At 46.2% G+C, this 15,550-nt stretch overlaps 1 protein-coding gene across 2 annotated transcripts in view; it reads right to left on the reverse strand.

Moving 5' to 3' along the window:
- LOC139537766 (serine/threonine-protein kinase 32A-like) overlaps nucleotides 1-15,550 on the reverse strand; it is a 70,969-nt gene that overhangs the window by 23,929 nt on the left and 31,490 nt on the right. For both annotated transcript variants that reach the window (XM_071339517.1, XM_071339518.1), the window contains exon 6: nucleotides 5,287-5,324. In XM_071339517.1, the coding sequence (XP_071195618.1) occupies nucleotides 5,287-5,324 (38 nt within the window). The remainder of the gene's footprint in view (nucleotides 1-5,286; nucleotides 5,325-15,550) is intronic.

The raw sequence follows: 15,550 nt of genomic DNA on the forward strand, positions 1-15,550 counted from the left end.
TGGTGTATACCAACCCCTCTGGTGTATACCAACCCCCCTGGTGTATACCAACCCCTCTGGTGTATACCAACCCCCCTGGTGTATACCAACCCCCCTGGTGTATACCAACCCCCCTGGTGTATACCAACCCCTCTGGTGTATACCAACCCCTCTGGTGTATACCAACCCCTCTGGTGTATACCAACCCCTCTGGTGTATACCAACCCCCCTGGTGTATTAGTGTATACCAACCCCTCTGGTGTATACCAACCCCCCTGGTGTATTGGTGTATACCAACCCCCCTGGTGTATACCAACCCCTCTGGTGTATACCAACCCCCCTGGTGTATTGGTGTATACCAACCCCCCTGGTGTATACCAACCCCTCTGGTGTATACCAACCCCCCCTGGTGTATTGGTGTATACCAACCCCCCCTGGTGTATTGGTGTATACCAACCCCCCTGGTGTATTGGTGTATACCAACCCCTCTGGTGTATACCAACCCCCCTGGTGTATACCAACCCCTCTGGTGTATACCAACCCCTCTGGTGTATACCAACCCCTCTGGTGTATACCAACCCCTCTGGTGTATACCAACCCCTCTGGTGTATTGGTGTATACCAACCCCTCTGGTGTATACCAACCCCCCTGGTGTATTGGTGTATACCAACCCCCCTGGTGTATACCAACCCCCCTGGTGTATTGGTGTATACCAACCCCCCTGGTGTATTTGTGTATACCAACCCCCCTGGTGTATACCAACCCCTCTGGTGTATACCAACCCCTCTGGTGTATTACAAAACCAGTATACTAGATTGTAGTGATGCCCAATGTGGATTAATTCATGATATTACTCTCTTCCAGGAGAGGAAAATAGGATTCCATGGGCTCTCTCTCTCTCTCTCTCTCTCTCTCTCTCTCTCTCTCTCTCTCTCTCTCTCTCTCTCTCTCTCTCTCTCTCTCTCTCTCTCTCTCTCTCTCTCTCTCTCTCTCTCTCTCTCTCTCTCTGTGTGTGTGTGTTTATCACAAAATATTGACCAACTATGACAGTGAGTTTCACCTGGCTCTCTCATGGTTTCTCTCTGCTGTGGACCCTATGCAGCCTTAGGCAATGAGGAGGTGGAAATATATTGTGTGATGCTGCTGTGTCCTTAACTTCACTATAGCGTTTGACAGGTGTGTGTGTGTGAGTGTTTGTGTGTGAGCGTGTGTAGCGTGTGTGTGTGTGTGTGTGAGTGATTGCATGTGGTTTGTAAGTGTGCTCCCGCACTTGAATGAACACGCTTTGTGTGTTTGTCTGTTTTTGTCTGAGTGGGAAAAGGCCTACAGGATCACACACGCCTGGGAGCAAAGATCCAGCAGAGTAGCCCAGACAACTATCTCCCTCAGCTCAATGACACAGCCTGAGGACTTGACATTTAGCATCTCCATCGTCCCTGTGCGTGACTTAATTGTTTTGCTGAAATAAATGCTATTCCCATTGGAAGGGGCACTGGGTGTAAAGATTGGTACACTCTTCTAGGAATCAGTGGTCTTTGAAAACCCTGCGTAACTTCCTCCGGGGGGATGCCCTTTGACCAGTGATGTGTTTCAAAGTTCAGTCTGGATACATTAAATGTCTAGGTAGTCCTGGTGGTTAAGGGCTTGTAAGTAGGCATTTCACTGTAAAGTCTACACCTGTTGTATTCGGCGCATGTGACAAATAAAATGTGATTTGATTTGATCGTAAAACACAGGCTGAGCTTGGCTGGGCTCCTGTGTAAAGGGAAATTGTGTTCCAGGAGAACAGATCTGTGGAGTTGCGTCCTGAAGATACATATCAGACATCTTGTTGGCAGGCTATGTTCAAGGGACAGGAGCAGATAATGTCTGGATAAAGAGCACTGGCAGAGCAGGATAAATAAATAACATTGAGGTGAATAACATCTCAGGTCCTGAGGGTCAAATGACTGAGACAAAGAGAGACAGGCTCTATTTCTCTTTATTATCTCTCTCTACCTCAGTTTCTCTCTCTACCTCAGTTTCTCCCTCTCTCTCTACCTCAGTTTCTCTCTACCTCAGTTTCTCTCTCTATACCTCAGTTTCTCTCTCTCTACCTCCGTTTCTCTCTCTCCACCTCAGTTTCTCTCTCTCTCTACCTCAGTTTCTCTCTCTCTCTACCTCAGTTTCTCTCTCTCTCTACCTCAGTTTCTCTCTACCTCAGTTTATCTCTCTACCTCAGTTTCTCTCTCTCTCTCTACCTCAGTTTCTCCCTCTATCTACCTCAGTTTCTCTCTACCTCAGTTTCTCTCTACCTCAGTTTCTCTCTCTCTCTCTACCTCAGTTTCTCCCTCTCTCTCTACCTCAGTTTCTCTCTCTATCTACCTCCATTTCTCTCTACCTCAGTTTCTCTCTCTACCTCAGTTTCTCTCTCTATCTACCTCAGTTTCTCTCTACCTCAGTTTCTCTCTACCTCAGTTTCTCTCTCTACCTCAGTTTCTCTCTCTCTCTCTACCTCAGTTTCTCTCTACCTCAGTTTCTTTCTCTACCTCAGTTTCTCTCTCTCTCTCTCTACCTCAGTTTCTCCCTCTCTCTCTACCTCAGTTTCTCTCTCTCTACCTCAGTTTCTCTCTCTATCTACCTCAGTTTCTCTCTCTACCTCAGTTTCTCTCTCTACCTCAGTTTCTCTCTCTATCTACCTCAGTTTCTCTCTACCTCAGTTTCTCTCTCTCTCTACCTCAGTTTCTCTCTACCTCAGTTTCTCTCTCTCTCTACCTCCGTTTCTCTCTACCTCAGTTTCTCTCTCTCTCTATCTCAGTTTCTCTCTCTCTCTATCTCAGTTTCTCTCTCTCTCTCTACCTCAGTTTCTCTCCCTCTCTACCTCAGTTTCTCTAGCTACCTCAGTTTCTCTCTCTCTATCTCAGTTTCTCTCTCTCTCTATCTCAGTTTCTCTCTCTCTCTACCTCAATTTCTCTCTCTCTCTACCTCAGTTTCTCCCTCTCTCTCTCTCTCTACCTCAGTTTCTCTCTCTACCTCAATTTTTCTCTCTCTCTATCTCAGTTTTTCTTTCTCTCTCTCTCTCTCTCTCTCTCCCTCCCTCTCTCTCTCTCTGTGTGTGTGTGTTTATCACAAAATGTTGACCAACTATGACAGTGATGACAGTGAGTTTCACCTGGCTCTCTTATGGTTTCTCTCTGCTGTGGACCCTATGCAGCCTTAGGCAATGAGGAGGTGGAAATATATTGTGTGATGCTGCTGTGTCCTTAACTTCACTATAGTGTTAGACAGGTGTGTGTGTGTGAGTGTGTGTGTGTGCGTGTGTGTAGCGTATGTGCGTGTGTGTAGCGTATGTGCGCACGTGTGTGTGTGTGTGTGTGTGTGTGTGTGTGTGTGTGTGTGTGTGTGTGTGTGTGTGTGTGAGTGATTGCATGTGGTTTGTAAGTGTGCTCCCGCACTTGAACGAACACGCTTTGTGTGTTTGTCTGTTTTTGTCTGAGTGGGAAAAGGCCTACAGGATCACACACGCCTGGGAGCAAAGATCCAGCAGAGTAGCCCAGACAACTATCTCCCTCAGCTCAATGACACAGCCTGAGGACTTGACATTTAGCATCTCCATCGTCCCTGTGCGTGACTTAATTGTTTTGCTGAAATAAATGCTATTCCCATTGGAAGGGGCACTGGGTGTAAAGATTGGTACACTCTTCTAGGAATCAGTGGTCTTTGAAAACCCTGCGTAACTTCCTCCGGGGGGATGCCCTTTGACCAGTGATGTGTTTCAAAGTTCAGTCTGGATACATTAAACGTCTAGGTAGTCCTATTGGTTAAGGGCTGGTAAGTTAGCATTTCACTGTAAAGTCTACACCTGTTGTATTCGGCGCATGTGACAAATGAAATGTGATTTGATTTGATTGTAAAACACAGGCTGAGCTTGGCTGGGCTCCTGTGTAAAGGGAAATTGTGTTCCAGGAGAACAGATCTGTGGAGTTGCGTCCTGAAGATACATATCAGACATCTTGTTGGCAGGCTATGATCAAGGGACAGGAGCAGATAATGTCTGGATAAAGAGCACTGGCAGAGCAGGATAAATAAATAACATTGAGGTGAATAACATCTCAGGTCCTGAGGGTCAAATGACTGAGACAAAGAGAGAGACAGGCTCTATTTCTCTTTATTATCTCTCTCTACCTCAGTTTCTCTCTCTCTACCTCAGTTTCTCTCTAACTCAGTTTCTCTCGCTATCTCAGTTTCTCTCTCTACCTCAGTTTCTCTCTCTCTCTCTCTCTACCTCAGTTTCTCTCTCTCTCTACCTCAGTTTCTCTCTCTCTCTCTCTACCTCAGTTTCTCTCTCTACCTCAGTTTCTCTATCTCAGTTTCTCTCTCTCTCTACCTCAGTTTCTCTCTCTCTCTACCTCAGTTTCTCTCTCTCTCTACCTCAGTTTCTCCCTCTCTCGCTCCCTCTCTCTCTCTCTCTTCCTGTTTATTTACAGGCACAGTTGCGGTGTCAGAAGGAAAGCCATGCCATAACTTTCCGGCACAACCCCCCGGCCCCTGACCAGCTGCACAATACCCTCCAAGGGCTTAATAGGAGGTTCAGAGAGAGAGAGAGAGAGAGAGAGAGAGAGAGAGAGAGAGAGAGAGAGAGAGAGAGAGAGAGAGAGAGAGAGAGAGAGAGAGAGAGAGAGAGAGAGAGAGAGAGAGAGAGAGAGAGAGAGAGAGAGAGAGAGAGAGAGAGAGAGAGAGAGAGAGAGAGAGAGAGAGAGAGAGAGAGAGAGAGAGAGAGAGAGAGAGAGAGAGAGAGAGAGAGAGAGAGAGAGAGAGAGAGAGAGAGAGAGAGAGAGAGAGAGAGAGAGAGAGAGAGAGAGAGAGAGATGTTGCGTGTAGAACAGTGGTTCATAACATTCAGTGCATTAATATTCCTCCCCTTCAGAATAATGATGAATGATTACACAGTTTAAACTTTCTCCCTGGACAGCTTCTGCTTTGTTTCTCTGACAGCACCTCTTAGTGTGTGTGTATGCACTATTTGTGGCTGCATAATGTTAGCGCCACCGCTAAAAGCTAAACTCATCTTTCATTAATTCAGTGGAGGTCATTCCTTACACAGCATGGATGGAAAAACACACGACATGTTACTGTGGGATGATGCTGCTGAGGCTTTAACTCCGCTTCCGTGTCTCCCTTCTCACCCATAACTTGTCCCATGTTTCACATTCAACTTATGTAAACTGTAGATGTGACACATTTACAACACAAATCAGAATAACACTTCCCTTACGTTCGGAGGTTTCAAAGTCAAACACAACGTTATGTAAACTGTAGCCGTCTTACCGTGTTCGTCCAGCAGAATGTTGTCAGGTTTGATGTCTCTGGAAATACACACACACACACACACACACACACACACACACACACACACACACACACACACACACACACACACACACACACACACACACACACACACACACACACACACACACACACACACACACACACACACACAGAGAGAGAGAGAAACACAGCATCATTAGGGTCACTGACCAGCCCCATCCCCATGACGATGCTGTGTCATTGTTATGACAATCACTACAGTCTCTCTTCACTGGGAAGTTGGAGGAAAAAAACAACACAAAACTTAATGTCATGTCAGGTTACATCCTTAGTTAAAGGGAGGCCTTGCCAAAAAGAACAATATCAACCCATAAGCAACACACACAGAAATGCACAGTGTGTCGAACACAGTAATATCACAACCAATAATGCCCCTGTGTCTTTAAATTGGACTGACAGGAAGTGTGCTTTTCCAGCCAAACACAGTTTAAGTCCCAAATAGCTTGCTATTCCCTTTCAACTACTGTTGATGATAGGGCTCTGTAGTGCACTACTGTTGATGATAGGGCTCTGTAGTGCATTCTACATGGACGGAGTAGGGTGCCATTTGGAACGCAACCTCATTCCATGGGCCTGATTCTCCAGCCCAGTCCAGAGGACAGTCTGTCAACCAGTCAGTCAGAAGGCGAAGACTAGGGCATGATTCTCCAGCCTGGTCCAGAGGACAGCCTGTCGACCAGTCAGTCAGAAGGTGAAGGATAGGGCCTGATTCTCCAGCCCAGTCCAGTGGACAGTCTGTCAGCCAGTCAGTCAGAAGGTGAAGGCTAGGGCCTGATTCTCCAGCCCAGTCCAGAGGACAGTCTGTCAACCAGTCAGTCAGAAGGCGAAGACTAGGGCCTGATTCTCCAGCCCGGTCCAGAGGAGAGTCTGTCAGTCAGAAGGGGAAGGCTAGCCAGGCCCAAAAAAGGCACACTTTATATTTTTGGTGCATGGGTCTGTGTCTACACTGATCTCCAGCCAACCCATCATTCACTGGATAATTACTTATTTACTTTGAGCAATGAGACAAGGTGGTGTGTGTGTGTGTGTGTGTGTGTGTGTGTGTGTGTGTGTGTGTGTGTGTGTGTGTGTGTGTGTGTGTGTGTGTGTGTGTGTGTAAGAATCAGCAGGTAGGACCATGGGCACACCTTAGCAACCTGTGCAGGGGACAAGTGTGGACCAGATCAGACCTTTTTGTATGAGAACCGCAGTGGCGACAGATCACACAGACTTAGAGAGAACCACTTCAAAAAACAACTCTACCGTGTTTTTGCTCCATTGTATGATAATCAAATGTGATGTAGACTTTTTCTCATTTCGTTAGGGAACCCTGCTTTGCCTCAATTCTCATTTTCACAAAGCTGCTCAAAATGGTCCTTCTGATCAAACACAGTAGGCCCACTTCATTTTCTCAATTACCCTTAAAGGACTGCAATGAGATTCATAAGATGGCGCTGAAGAGGATGGCTGAAGTTTTACATGCTCCTAACCAATTGTGCTATTTTGTTTGTTTTTTTGCGTTTGTTTGTAACTTATTTTTTAACTTATTTTGTACATAATGTTGCTGCTACCGTCTCTTATGACCGAAAATAACTTCTGGACATCAGAACAGCGATTATTCACCACGAACTGGAAGAAGCTTATTCCTTTAATGAGTCTGACGAGAAGGATATACTGCTTTCCCGGGAACAGGCCCAAATCCCTGTCATTTGCGTGAAGAAAAGGACAAGATGACGCAGATCGGGCTGCCTTCTGAGAATCCGTAGGCGAGTGAGTAAACTCCCATTGCCATCCATTCTACTTGCTAACATGCAATCATTGGAAAATAAAGTGGATGACCTTCGATTACGATTATCCTACCAACGGGACATTAACAACTGTAATATCTTGTGTTTCACCGAGTCGTGGCTGAACGACGACACGGACAATATAGAGCTGTAGGGATTTTCAATGCACCTGCAGAACAGAGAAGCTATGTCTGGTAAGACGAGGGGTGGTGTGTTTGTCTTTTTTTCAATAACAGCTGGTGCGCGATGTCTAATATTAAAGAAGTCTTGAGATATTGCTCGCCTGAGGTAGAGTACCTTATGATAAGCTGTAGCCCAAACTATCTACCAAGAGAGATCTCATCTAAATATTTTCTTCACTCTTCTTGAACTGCACTGGTGGTTAAGGGCTTGTAAGTAAGCATTTCATGGTGAGGTCTATACTTGTTGTATTCAGCGCATGTGACAAATAAAGTTTGATTTGATTTTTGATTTGAATGGAGGACATCCAACCTTGGATAGTCATCTCACTCGCTGAATAAAAACTCTCATGCAATATACAGTGGCCTAGTGGTTAGAGCATTGGGCCAGTAACCGAAAATATTTGAGATGGAGTCTGAGCTGACTAGGTAAAAATCTGCCCTTGAGCAAGGCACTTAACCCTAATTAGCTGATCCCATGCTGTGACCCCACTCTCTCAGGGTGTCTCAGGAGGAGCTGATTCCATGGTGTCTCAGGAGGAGCTGATTCCACGGTGTCTCAGGAGGAGCTGATTCCACGGTGTCTCAGGAGGAGCTGATTCCACGGTGTCTCAGGAGGAGCTGATTCCACGGTGTCTCAGGAGGAGCTGATTCCACGGTGTCTCAGGAGGAGCTGATTCCACGGTGTCTCAGGAGGAGCTGATTCCATGGTGTCTCAGGAGGAGCTGATTCCATGGTGTCTCAGGAGGAGCTGATTCCACGGTGTCTCAGGAGGAGCTGATTCCACGGTGTCTCAGGAGGAGCTGATTCCACGGTGTCTCAGGAGGAGCTGATTCCACGGTGTCTCAGGAGTGACCTTTGACCTTTGATATATCACATCTGGCCATATGTGTCCAGGGCCTAGGAGACAGCTGACGACATACAGTACATTACTGTATGATCATCATAAAACTGGATCAGCTGAACGTCTAGAGTCTAGATCAAACAGCAGGCTAGTAGCAGCAGCACCTGTCAGGGGGGATCATGTCCATGAACCTTAGGAGCCTCATTAGTTCTGACTGCCCTATCAGAGGACAGGGTTGATTAGCATATCAAAGGGTGCCTGCGGCAGCAGATGGGTGGGGTAGGGTGGCTGGCACCACCCTCATTACAGGGGCATCAGTGTACCCAGCCCGGGGCCCGGATGGGGGTTAAAAAGGTCAGTTGTGTTGTGCTTAATTAGCTGACATTTCCCTCAAAGGAGGCAGATGGAAAGGTATTTTATCTTTAAAGGCCATGGCAGCCATTGTGGAGCAACAGGACAGGGGATGCTACAGCGTCACTCAACAGCCTGCTGATGATCATAGGTGTGACTGTGAGAGCCAGAGCCAGTCACGACACAGCCCTGCTGATGATTATAGGTGTGACTGTGAGAGCCAGAGCCAGTCACGACACAGCCCTGCTGATGATCATAGGTGTGACTGTGAGAGCCAGAACCAGTCACGACACAGCCCTGCTGATGATTATAGGTGTGACTGTGAGAGCCAGAGCCAGTCACGACACAGCCCTGCTGATGATCATAGGTGTGACTGTGAGAGCCAGAGCCAGTCACGACACAGCCCTGCTGATGATCATAGGTGTGACTGTGAGAGCCAGAGCCAGTCACGACACAGCCCTGCTGATGATTATAGGTGTGACTGTGAGAGCCAGAGCCAGTCACGACACAGCCCTGCTGATGATCATAGGTGTGACTGTGAGAGCCAGAGCCAGTCACGACACAGCCCTGCTGATGATCATAGGTGTGACTGTGAGAGCCAGAGCCAGTCACGACACAGCCCTGCTGATGATCATAGGTGTGACTGTGAGAGCCAGAGCCAGTCACGACACAGCCCTGCTGATGATTATAGGTGTGACTGTGAGAGCCAGAGCCAGTCACGACACAGCCCTGCTGATGATTATAGGTGTGACTGTGAGAGCCAGAGCCAGTCACGACAAAGCCTTGCTGTCACCCAGACAACGGCCTTTTCTAGATATGCAAACACTGGGGTTTTATCACCTGTTCAATAAAAACCCACCGTGTATTGTTCTGCATTTTCTATTCAGATGAATAACAAGCACCCTGCCTGCGTATTTCTAGGACGAAAGCCCAGAGCGATGTCTGACCATAATTACCCAGTCACAGAGTATGAATTATGGGGGGCCCAGGGGGGTCTCAGAACCCCCGAATGAAACATGAGTGCAACAAAGTCTAACTTTGGAATTGAACACTTCTCCTATTTGTTTCAAATGTGCACTGCTACAGTGGTAAATAAATTAAAAGCTTATTTCAAATGAAACGAACACCCCCACCTCTGTGTCATGGTTCAAAAAAAGTTGTCTATGTGGCTGCATTTGTCATCCCGGGACAGTCCCGTATCTCAGCCCATTTTCAGGTGTCCCAACTTTTCTTTCTACAAAGTTGGTTGTTTTGTCAGCAAGACGTATCAATTAATTCAGGCTTCAAGAGTGTAAACCCAATGACAATCGCCGAATGTCATTACACTATTAATGGATGCTGGAATTATTATTCAATTATTAGGCCCATAAAACATTTTATCTTCGCATGTGCACATAGGCGGTCCTGTGAATTTCATGCTATAATTTGCTCTCTGCCCAGGCGATTACCTTGGCCGCGCTCCTCATTCATAGACTTATATCAGTAGAAGATTTGTGATGATAGCATGTGCTGGAGTTGAACAATTCTGGTGTTCAGACCGAGCCTGGTCCCAGATCAGTAGGTATGATGGCAGATACTGAATGACAATGACAGTGAGAGGATTTAAATAAAGCACACGCGGATCTGGGACCAGAATAGTTTAGACCCAAATTGTCTCCCTCTCCTTCAGTGTTGTTGGCCTGTGTCTGCCCACTCATTACTGGTGTAGCTAGAAGCCTAATCACAATCACCTAAACTGGTCAGTCCCCTCTCCCTGGGAGTTGTAATGGCATGGGCTGACCAGGTTTATTCATTTCCATATTTTCAGTGTGACAGCTGCGCACTGGGCCCTCATCTCGCACCACAAATTCATTAGGACTGTAATATTCTGTAATACTGTAATATTCCAGCAATTAGAGATGAGAAACAGATGGCCTGATGTATCGACAGCCAGCTGACAGAGGGACTATTCAAGGGCCTGATGTATCGACAGCCAGCTGGCTGAGGGACTATTCAAGGGCCTGATGTATCGACAGCCAGTTGGCTGAGGGACTATTCAAGGGCCTGATGTATCGACAGCCAGTTGACTGAGGGACTATTCAAGGACCTGATGTATCGACAGCCAGTTGGCTGAGGGACTATTCAAGGGCCTGATGTATCGACAGCCAGTTGACTGAAGGACTATTCAAGGGCCTGATGTATCGACAGCCAGTTGACTGAAGGACTATTCAAGGGCCTGATGTATCGACAGCCAGTTGACTGAAGGACTATTCAAGGGCCTGATGTATCGACAGCCAGTTGACTGAAGGACTATTCAAGGGCCTGATGTATCGACAGCCAGTTGACTGAAGGACTATTCAAGGGCCTGATGTATCGACAGCCAGTTGACTGAAGGACTATTCAAGGGCCTGATGTATCGACAGCCAGTTGACTGAAGGACTATTCAAGGTGTCACGTCAACTGCCATAAAACATATTTTCTCCCACTTTTAACAGCACACTTTATGGAGGTGCTGCCATATGCCCTCTCATATGTCAAAACATTTTTTGCACCTCATTCTCAATCTCTCTTCCTCTCTCTCCTCATTTCTCTTTCTCCATCTTGCTCACATTTTATCTCTCTCCAATGCTATCTTTCTCTCTCTCTACCTCATTCTCCATCTCTCTTCCTCTCTCTCCATTTCTCTCCCTCCTCATTTCTCTTTCTCCATCTCGCTCACATTTTCTCTCTCTCTCTCTCTGTCCATCTCTCTTCACGTTCTCTCTTGCTCTCTCTCATATTTCTGGAGCTTGCGGAGGCAGTGTTTGAGAAGTGTGTGTTGTGATTACAGATGTGTATATAGTGTATATTCCCATTGATTCAAACTACAGTGCATTCGGAAAGTATTCAGACCCCTTCACTTTTCCACATTCTGTCACGTTACAGCCTTATTCTAAAATGTATTTAAAAAAATAAATTATCCTCATCAATCTACACACAATACCCCATAATGACGAAGAAAAAACACGTTTTTAGAAATGTTTGCTCATTTATATATATATATATATTTATATATATATAAAAACTGAAATAATCCATTTACATAACTATTCAGACCCTTTACTCAGTACTTTGTTGAAGCATCTTTGGCAGCGATTACAACCTCGAGTCTTCTTGGGTATGACGCTACCAGCTTGGCACACCTTTATTTGGGGAGTTTTCCCAATCTTCTCTGCAGATCCTCTCAAGCTCTGTCAAGTTGGATGGGGAGCATCGCTGCACAGCGATTTTAAGGTATCTCCAGAGATGTTCGATCGGGTTCAAGTCCGGGCTCTGGCTGAGCCACTCAAGAACATTCAGAGACTTGTCCCGAAGTCACTCCTGCATTTTCTTGGCTGTGTGCTTAGAGTCATTGTCCTGTTGGAAGGTGAACCTTCACCCTAGTCTGGAGCAGATTTTCATCAAGGATCTCTGTTCCCTCAATCCTGACTAGTCTCCTAGTCCCTGCATGTTGCGTTTATATTATTTGTGTTCAGTATAAGAGCATCTTGTCTGCTAAATGAACAAAACAATGCTATGCCATTGAACAACCGCAGCCTTATACAAGGAAGAACAACTTCTGAGGTTACTGATTTTTTGAAGATTGTGTTCCACAATATAATAACCAGTTGATATTATGGTTTAAATAAATTCATCTTAAATTGGACTTGTTTTTTTATTGACTGAATATTTATGGGGCAACTGAGCAATTAGGATTTGTTATCTGTAATGGTTATGATAAATTAGGAATTGTTATCAGTAATGGTTATGATAAATTAGGAATTGTTATCTGTAATGGTTATGATAAATTAGGAATTGTTATCAGTAATGGTTATGATAAATTAGGAAATGTTATCTGTAATGGTTATGATAAATTAGGAATTGTTATCTGTAATGGTTATGATAAATTAGGAATTGTTATCTGTAATGGTTATGATAAATTAGGAATTGTTATCTGTAATGGTTATGATAAATTAGGAATTGTTATCTGTAATGGTTATGATAAATTAGGAATTGTTGCGCACTGTTGGCATATAGATAAATGAGCACATATTTTTCCGGGGAACAGTCAAAACATGTTAAATGCCCTTTGTGCCATTTGGGATGGACCTTTGTTGTGTTCTTCCCGTCCTGAGTGAGGCTCATTAGTGATTCTGCCAAGGCAGCGATGGAAGGGTGGTGTTGAAGGGCAGTGCAACTGATCCGCCTGCTTTTCTCTCGCTTGACTAGTCCAACAACCTATTACCTGGATCTAATGATCTCATTACACCAGCTATCAGGATGAGAAGGGTAACCAGAACCTGCACCCGGTCAACTGATACCCCTCTGATACAGGGAAACAGATGACAGCTGGGACTGACCCCAAATACCTTAAATTGCTCTTTTGTGCTCCACCACACACAGGTCAGATCAGCCTGGAGGGGGGTTGGGAGGGTCAATCGTACACCTGCCTTGATGATAAGTCACCCTCAAACTCACACATGACACACACAAACACGGACACACACTGCTTGGGTCCATTGGGCTGTTGGGTTTTGCAGCATCTTCTGTGTACACAGCCCACTCCTAATGAGGACTGCTTTGATGACTCATTCACTATTGTGGAAGGCTAGTACACAGACAGCACAGACACCACAGACAGCACCACAGACAGCACATACAGCCACCAGGCCTTAGGGGATGCTCTGCCCCATGATGTCCCAGAGCAGGCAGCATATACAGCCACCAGGCCTTAGGGGATGCTCTGCCCCATGATGTCCCAGAGCAGGCAGCACATACAGCCACCAGGCCTTAGGGGATGCTCTGCCCCATGATGTCCCAGAGCAGGCAGCACATACAGCCACCAGGCCTTAGGGGATGCTCTGCCCCATGATGTCCCAGAGCAGGCAGCACATACAGCCACCAGGCCTTAGGGGATGCTCTGCCCCATGATGTCCCAGAGCAGGCAGCACATACAGCCACCAGGCCTTAGTGGATGCTCTGCCCCATGATGTCCCAGAGCAGGCAGCACAGAGACAGAGCACCAGTCATCCAGCACTCAGCAGCAGCCAGCTGGCCACGCCCACCAGCCAAGAGAGGAATCAGCAGACTGACAGACAGTAGAAGCTTTGAACGTGGAGGGAAACCTCAACTAGCCACAGGAAGCAACTTACAGCTAACACTAACCGTCTCAATCCCAATAACAGGGTTTAAGCTGAAGCAGAGCTTTCATTCCCTCGACTTTGATCAGTGAAATAACACTAATGATAACAACAGCTCTGTCACAGGCGGAGTGGCCAAGTGGAGGAGATTGATGCTACACTATTTCTTATTCATAGACACAATGCTTGAATTTCACTGCCTGACGAGTACGTGTTCAGCTGGCTCCCGTCTAATCTCGTCCGGTTTGAGTCGGTCTTTGGAGAGCGCCTGTTTGAACATGGCATTCTGAGGCACGGCTTACTGAATCCCAATTATTACTGATGAATTATTTACTAACTCAAGCTCAGGGAGAACGCTCAAAGTTCACCAAATGTGGACGCTCCTGTAAGCCAGTACACTACAATACACAAGCAGGTCATTCTAGATCTTTTAGGGTAGACTACGTGCTCCCAGTAAACAAAGGTTCACAAATCCACTGTTGTGAGTTTAAAGGATGTTTAATGTACCTTCTAAGGCCGTGCTATACCTGCCTCCCCATCTGAAACATGAAAACATACAGTCTCCTCCTGTTGTGAAATATACAGACTATAAATACAGAACACTTAACTTTTCATTTGGAACAAAACAGCTTTCCCATCTGGCAAAAAGTGGTTGAATCAACAGTGTTTTCACGTAATTTCAACCAAAACATGATATGTGATGACGTTGAATCAACGTGGAAAACTGATTGGATTTCATCAACGTCAGGGGATTTAGTCTTCTTTTCACCCAACTTTGAATCTAAATCCAAAGACATGGTGAAATGTTTTGTTGATTTCATGTTGAATTGACATTTTGACATTGAATTGACACAACTCAACGAGATGTAAATGAAAACTAGACGGATGTTTGTTTGTTTGTTGAACGGATGTTTGTGCCCAGCGGGTTACTTCTTTACAGAACCATCACTCTCAGGCGCCATCATACTATGGGATGAGAACGTGTTGACAAACGTCAGCTGTTCATCTTCCTTTAACAAATGAGTTTGAGCAGCAGAGAAATATTGTGTCTGGGCTCTGGGTGAAGCCAAGCCAGGGACACAGAGAGCCCTGATAGAGCTGTGAGTTTGAGCAGCAGAGAGATAATGTGTATGGACTCTGGGTGAAGCCAAGCCAGGGACACAGAGAGCCCTGATAGAGCTGTGAGTGAGCAGCAGAGAGATAATGTGTATGGGCTCTGGGTGAAGCCAAGCCAGGGACACAGAGAGCCCTGATAGAGCTGTGAGTTTGAGCAGCAGAGAGATAATGTGTATGGACTCTGGGTGAAGCCAAGCCAGGGACACAGAGAGCCCTGATAGAGCTGTGAGTTTGAGCAGCAGAGAGATAATGTGTATGGACTCTGGGTGAAGCCAAGCCAGGGACACAGAGAGCCCTGATAGAGCTGTGAGTGAGCAGCAGAGAGATAATGTGTATGGACTCTGGGTGAAGCCAAGCCAGGGACACAGAGAGCCCTGATAGAGCTGTGAGTTTGAGCAGCAGAGAGATAATGTGTATGGACTCTGGGTGAAGCCAAGCCAGGGACACAGAGAGCCCTGATAGAGCTGTGAGTTTGAGCAGCAGAGAGATAATGTGTATGGACTCTGGGTGAAGCCAAGCCAGGGACACAGAGAGCCCTGATAGAGCTGTGAGTTTGAGCAGCAGAGAGATAATGTGTATGGACTCTGGGCGTTGCTGAAGCCAACCCAGGGACACAGAGAGCGTTGATAGAGCTGTGCGGAGATTGATGATGAAACAGCACATTTGGAGAAACAATGTCTGGTCAGTGTCACATCACACAGGGAACCAGAAAGACACACTGTGCCAATTTGAGGCTGTGCTGCGCAGAGCACATCCGAGCTGAACAAAGCTTAGCTGGGCTGAGTTGAGCAGCTGAAAAACCCAGCT

Source organism: Salvelinus alpinus, chromosome 13, assembly GCF_045679555.1.
Source record: "Salvelinus alpinus chromosome 13, SLU_Salpinus.1, whole genome shotgun sequence".
Lineage (NCBI taxonomy): Eukaryota > Metazoa > Chordata > Actinopteri > Salmoniformes > Salmonidae > Salvelinus > Salvelinus alpinus.